At 39.5% G+C, this 7,136-nt stretch overlaps 1 protein-coding gene across 1 annotated transcript in view; it reads left to right on the plus strand.

Moving 5' to 3' along the window:
- Window positions 1–7,136, plus strand: part of CUNH1orf226 (chromosome unknown C1orf226 homolog) — a 429,537-nt gene that overhangs the window by 316,341 nt on the left and 106,060 nt on the right. The window contains exon 4 of the mRNA XM_004385750.2: window positions 2,292–2,350. Coding sequence (XP_004385807.2) covers window positions 2,292–2,350 — 59 coding nt within the window. The remainder of the gene's footprint in view (window positions 1–2,291; window positions 2,351–7,136) is intronic.

Raw genomic sequence — 7,136 nt, forward strand, 5'->3', positions numbered from 1 at the left:
GGGTATTGATTAGTCAGGAAAGCTTGTCAGGTGAGGAATGTTTGCAAAATCTGGGATTATTTATTATAAAGAAGAGGGTTTGATCTTGCTTCATTTATGTATCTGAAGGAGTCTCCCTTAGAAAAGGCATTAGTCTACTTGTTCTGTGTTGCTCCACGTGGGTCATTTATATATTAAAATCATAGAGCTGTGAGTAGCAATTATAGGAAGGCAACTTTTTTGTTCTTAATAATATTTTATTGTGTTTTAGGTGAAAATTTACACAGCAAATTAGATTCCCCTTTAATAGTTTTTATACATACTGTTTGTGCTATTGGTTACAATTTTTACAATGTAGCAACATTCTCATTTTCATTCTGTTTGCTCTGTTTCCACTGATCTAGCTTCCCTTCTCCTCCTTGCCTTCTCATCTTTGCTTCTGGGTAAATGTTGACCATGTGGTCTCATACAGTTAATTGTTTAAGGGAGCACATTACTCACGGGTGATAATTGTTTGTTTTATAAGCAGTCTATCATTTGGCTGAAAGGTGACCTGCAGAAATAGCTTCAATTCCAAGTTCAAAGGGTATTTTATGGCAGTAGTCTCGAGAGTTCCTCTAGTTTCTGTCAGTCTGGTGGTCTGACCTTATTTAGGAATTTGAGTTTTGTTCTATATTTTTCTCCCATTCTATCCAGGACCTTCTGTTGGGTCCCTGGTCAGAAGGGTCAGTAGTGGTAGCAGGGCACCATCTAGTTCTTCTGGTCTCAGGTTAGAAGAGGCTGTGGTTCCTGTGGGCTGTTAGTCTCATGGACTAGTTTCTTCTTTGAGCCTTTGATTTCCTTCATTCTCTTTTGCTCCAAACGAGTGGAGACCAATAGTTATAAGGAAGGTAACTTTAAAAAGAAATAATGAATTCTTGTTAATGTGGTTGTTAGGTGCCGTCAAGTCGATTCCAACTTATAGCAACCCTATAGGACAGAGTAGAACTGCCCCATAGGGTTTCCAAGGAACAGCTGGTGGATTCGAACTGCCAACCTTTTGGTTAGCAGCTGAGCTCTTAACCACTGCACCACCAGGGCTCCAGTGAATTCTAAAGTTTTATCTTTATAACAGCAAATGTGTTTGATCTTGAATGTTTGTAAACCAGTCTAAAATCCACCTCTATGGGTGGAATTAAAATTCAGGGATCAAAAATTGTGTGTGTGTTTGTGCGTGCGCGTGTACGTGTGTGTGTGTGTGTATGTTGGTACATGATGCCAGGTATGCATAGTGCTGTGTTTTAGTAAAGCTGCTGGCGAAATGCTTCTTTCTAATGTCACCCTCAAGACCTGGGCGTAGTTACCCTCTAGTAATCCCTGGTGAAGGCCTAACAATCTCCAAACCCTGATATATTCTGAGAGTGGTCACCTTGTGCATTATCTTTGAGAAGCCCACATGCCTACAAGCACTCACTAAAGAATAATTAATTTAATACATACCTTCTTACCCTTTCCCTCTGTCTTGATTCTCTCTTTCATAGAGAGATGAGTACAGTCTTCCCCAACTGGACAGGACAGCACTGACTCTGTGACAAAGGCTTATGAAGTCAAGCAGGATTCTCTTTCCCTGTACCTGGGGGTTCCACAATCAGGGGCTACTGTCCTCTCCAAGTGTCTGGGGACTTCATTACTGCCCTTGAACCCTCTGTCCTCCACTCCCCGTTTCTCTCCTCATCTCCAGCTGCTGCACGGGTCTCCTTTGTGTTCACAGTAAGTTGGGTTCAAAGCCAGAATGGGTATCTTCTTACAGGTAACTCTGCAAACGCCCCAGTCAACTTACCAGGTGGTGTGGAGCTTTTTTTTTTTTTTTCCTCCCTTCTTTAAGGGAGGTAGGTTGGGACCTACATTTCATTTGCATTTGACAGCATCATTCACAGTCTCTCAAAGGCCTGTCTTTGCCCCCTTTCGGTTTTGTTCCTCCTGCTTCTCCCCCTCCTCTGGACTGATGTATAGTCTTTGTTTTCTGGTGGTTTCTCCATGAAATTCTGATTTAGAGTCTTGCCTATAGCCCCCTGAGGTCTTCTTGACTTCTGCCTACCCTCAGCACCCTGGAGAGTTAATCTTCTAAAGTGCTGAAAGGAAACTGATCAGACTAAACACTTGACGTTTTCCACTTGTCCTTTTTAAGTAATCAGCTCTGGGCCTCTTAGAGGGAAAAAGTCAGGCCAGGAGCAAAATGCATGTGTTTGCTAAGCATTAATAGCACAACTGTGCCCTGGTTCTGCAGCTGAGGACATGCCTAACTTATTCATTTACAGTTTCTTTTATTGCAGAAAAAGGAGTGGACATGGGACGAGAGCAAGATGTTGGTGATGCAGGACCCCATCTACAGGTAAGAGTCCCACGAGGCCCAACTGGAGACTCCAGACCCCGTGCTCAAGAGGATCTCTGAGCCCCAGGGCCCACCTGTCATCCCTTGGAGCCATCTGTCAGGCTGGTGGATCCCTGACAGATTTAAATCAATCTCTACTGCTCTTCCCTTCTGAGACCTATTGTTTCTGTAGATGTAAATATAAGAAGCAAACTTGCCTTATCTTTAAGATGGAGGAGAAAATTATTCTTGTCACGTTGAATTGCATTGTCTAAAAATGCTATACGGGGTTTCTGCTTGGTGTTTAATCCAAATCTTTCTGTTGTAATTTTGTGCTAGTTTTGTCCTCACTGAGCTTCCATCATTGCCAATATTTTGATCACAGTGAGAGAACTGAGTTTTTCCATCACCGTCTTCATTTTTTCACAGTTGTTATCTGTTCTACCTCCCTGCCCCTTCAGAAATTGAGCACCAATAAAGGAGTTGTGGTCATTTGGGAAAGCAGAAAGTCACAAATTTAATCTCCAGAAATTGCTTTCACAATGAGACTGGAGCGATTTCCAAAGAGATGGCATGACTTGCCATTCACGTATGCGCCTTTGGACAGAGGAACACCTGATGGTGATACATACAGAGAGCCAGGGCCCTCCCCAGAATCATGGTGGGGCTGTGAATCATCAGTGACACCTTGTCTTTGATCTCTGCTGACCACTCCCCCCACCCTTCATATTTTCTTCACTGGAAGAATGGGTGTTAACTATTCTCTTGGCATTGTGGGGACTTAGATTTAGGTTTTGTTTTTGTCTTTTCTCAAATGATTGCCATGCCTGTGTTGACAAAGTAGGTAAGAGTTGGAACTCAACTGTGAAGTTGGCAGCATGGTAGCCCAGCCTTCTGGTCAAAGAATAGATGCCTATGAAATGGAATTTCCATCCATCCCTCCCTCCTTCCCTTCCTCCCTCCATCCATCCCTCTATCCATCCATCCAAAATACTTATGGAAGGCATTGTGCTCGATAATCTGGCAGATTCCTGAGATGAGTAATCCATGGCCCCTATTCTCAGGAGTTTTTAGTAGAGAAAGAGTCCTGAATAAATCACTCTAGGACAAGATAGTATGTTTGACAAAATGAATTTCTTCCTTTGTGTACTTGTAGTGATTTTTATGTTTCTTGAAATACTTGTTAGAGTGCATTACTGTTCATTTTTAAAATATGCCTGATTTTTGCCACCAGACTACAAGGCTCATGAGGGGAAGAACTATGCCCTACTCACTTTGGTATTTCTAGCACCTAGCCTGTGTCTGGCCCATATAAGTCATTTAATAAAGGTGTAATGGGTGGATGGATGATTATATTGGATTAATATCTGAAAAATAATATTAAATGATATGGTGGTTCACAGGAGGGAGGAAACAATCACTTTCTACTTGGAGTGATAAGAAACGGCTTCAAAAAAGAGATTGCATTAGAACTAAGCTTGAAGAAGATAAATGGACAAACCCCTATTGTGTGCTTTTTTTTTTTTTTTAAAGGAAAGATTTCCTGGTTTTTTGACAGTGGCACCATATACATAAAAAAGAGAACCTTTTATAGATGTTGATGTTTGCCCTCGAGTCAATTCCCACTCGTGGTGACCCCATGTGTGTAGAGTAGAACTGCTCCATAGGGTTTTCAAGGCTGTGACCTTTTGGAAGCAGATCTCCAGGCCTATGTTCTAGGTACCTCCGGGTCGTGTGAGCTAGGTACCTCCGGGTCGTGTGAGCTAGGTACCTCCGGGTCGTGTGAACTAGGTACCTCTAGGTCATGTGAGCCTAGGTACCTCCGGGTCGTGTGAGCTAGGTACTTCCGGGTCATGTGAGCTAGGTACCTCCGGGTTGTGTGAACCACCAGCCTTTCTGCTAGTAGGCAAGCGCTTAACTGTCTGCACCATCCAGGGACTCCCCTTTTATGGATGCTGGTCATGAATTTGAATCTTAACTTTTTCCTTTTAAAAGAAAGGATTTTCCCTGAAGTTTTAACGTTTCCCAAACACACTGTTACTTTTGTTTATTTTTTTAACAGCTTTGTTGAGGTATAATTAACATACAAAAAACCTGAACATGTGTAAAGTGTATAATTTGATAGTTTTTTTACACTCATGAAAACATAACCTCACTCAAGATGATGAACATATCACCCCCAAAAGTTGTCTCCTGCCCCAGTATAATCCCTTAATCTAGTCTTTCCCATTCCATTTCCCCAGCCCCGATCCCTAGGCATCTACTGATATCCTTTCTGTTACTATAAACTAGTTTGCATTTTCTAGAATTTTGTATAAATAGAATCATACAGTATATCTTTTTTTCTAGCATCTTTCACTTAGCATAATTATTTTATCAATGTATGTATCAGTATTTCACCCCTTTTTATTACTGAGTAGTATTCCATTGTATGGATATACCACAATTTGTTCAACCTTTACATGTTGATGGACATTTTAGTGGTTTCCAGTTTTTGGTTATTACGATTAAAGCTTCTATGAATGTTGTTGGGAAATAGAATTAAAAACAAAATCTCCTGCCAACCCAGGAAACTTCTCCACAAAGGCAGAAGAGAAAAAAAAGAGTTTTATTATTGAATAAACATTAAACTAGAATGTGATGCGCATCACGGGCAATCTGCTAAAGAGATTGCAAAAGACAGAACAGAATCTCACCCTTTCATACACAAGCAGATGCAACCCATTATATGCATGTTCTCAAGATAAGCGATAATTAGTCCCAACTAGTCCATTTGTCACACATGGTTCATTCTAAATTCACCTGGTAATTGGGGTGGCCATATGTGTTTGCTAATTGCCTTTATCTAGAGGAAAAATACATTTTTTTTCATGTCTTTATGACAGGAGGTAGGTTTACAGCTTGGCGTCAGATGCTGGCCAAAGTAAGGTTCCTACCCTCCCACAGAAACTGGGAGATATGGGCCTTATCTTCCTTGATGATTACATTTCAAAGTGATGGCTCCCAGGTCCTTAAGAAAGACATGACTGGGTTGTGAAGAGGCTTATTTAGCTTTTAAAAAGATTTAATATATGTCGAAGAGGCAGAGAAAGAATTTACAGTTACAAGTTTTCTTGTAAGCAAATACTCTAAGAAATGGGAGGGAGGAATCTTTTTTTTTTTTTTTTTGCCTTGCACCAGGGAGAATTAATTTTATTTTCCTTGTTAGATACCGTATGTACCCTTACATTGTTTATGTACAAGTCTTAGTATGAACGTGTGCTTTCATTTTTCTTGGGTAAGAACCCAAGAGTGGAATTGCTAGATCATATGGTAGGTATATGTTTAGCTTTTTAAGAAAACTGCCAGATGGTTTTCCAAAGTGTTGTACCACCAACTGTATGAGAATTCCCGTTCCTCCACATTTTTGCCAAAATCTGGTATGGTCAGTCTTTTCAATTTTAGCCCTTCAAATAGCTGTATAGTAGCATCTCATTGTGGTTTTAATTTGCATTTTCCTAATGACTAATGATGTTGAGCATCTTTTCATCTTATTTGTCATTTATATATCTCTTTTAAAGTATCCGTTCAAATCCTTAGCCCATTTTTAAATTGGGATGTTTTATTTTCTTATTATTGAATTTCGAGAGTTCTTTATATATTCTGGTACAAGTCCTTTATCAAATGTATGATTTGTGAATATTTTAGGCAAATCTGACTTCCCCCTTTTTTTTTTAATGTCTTTTTGATAGTTCTTATTATTGTTAGCTACCCTCAAGTCAGTCCCTGACTCATGGTGACCTCATGCACAGCAGAACAAATTGCTGCCTGATCCTGAGCCATCCCCATGTTTGGTGGCGGATCAAACCATTATGACCCATGGGGTTTTCATTGACTGATTTTTAGAAGTAGATTGCCAGGTCTTTCTTCTTAGTCTGGAAATTATGCTGAAACCTGTTCAACATCACAGAAACATGCAAGCCTCCACTGACAGACAGGTGGTAGTTGCATGTGAGGTGCGTTGGCTGGGCATCAAATCTGCGTCTCTTGCATGAAAGGCGAGGATTCCACCACAGAACCACCAATGCCTCAAGTTTTTCATTTTGATGAATTCCAATTTATCCAATTTTTCTTTTATGAATCATGCTTTTGGTGTCATATCTAAGAAATCTTTGCCTAACCCAAGGTCACAAAGATTTACTCCTATATTTTCTTCTAGAAGTGTTACAGTTTTAGATTTCATGTTTAGGTGTATGCTCCATATTGATTTAATTTTTTTATATGGTGTAAGGAATGGATCAAAGTTGTTTTGTTTTGTTTTTATGCATATAGGTATTCATGTGTTCCAGTACCATTTGTTGAAAAGACTATGCTTTCTCCACTGAAGTGACTTGGCACCTTTGTTGAAAATCAGTTATCCATATCCATGTGGTCTATTTCTGGATTCTCTCTTCTGTTCCATTGGTCTAATTGTCTATCTTGACATCAGTACCACACTATCTTGATTTATGTAGCTTTATAACAAGTCTGGAAATCATATACTATTAGTCTTCCAACTTTGTTCTTTTTGAAAATTTCTTTCAGTTAGTGTTAGCATTAAATATCTTTTTCTGTCCATTCATTTTTAACCCATTTGTATCTCTATATTTAAAGGCAGCATATACTTAGTTCTTGCTTTTTTATCCAATCTGACAAGTCGCTACCTTTTAATTGAAATATTTAGACTTTTTACAATTAATGTGATTCTTGGTATGATTAGGTTTAAATCTGCAGTGTTGCTGTTTTTTTTTTTTTTTTCCTATTTATCATGTCTGTCTTTATTCCTATT

The sequence above is a fragment of the Trichechus manatus genome, unplaced genomic scaffold (genome assembly GCF_000243295.1).
Source record: "Trichechus manatus latirostris isolate Lorelei unplaced genomic scaffold, TriManLat1.0 scaffold00145, whole genome shotgun sequence".
Lineage (NCBI taxonomy): Eukaryota > Metazoa > Chordata > Mammalia > Sirenia > Trichechidae > Trichechus > Trichechus manatus.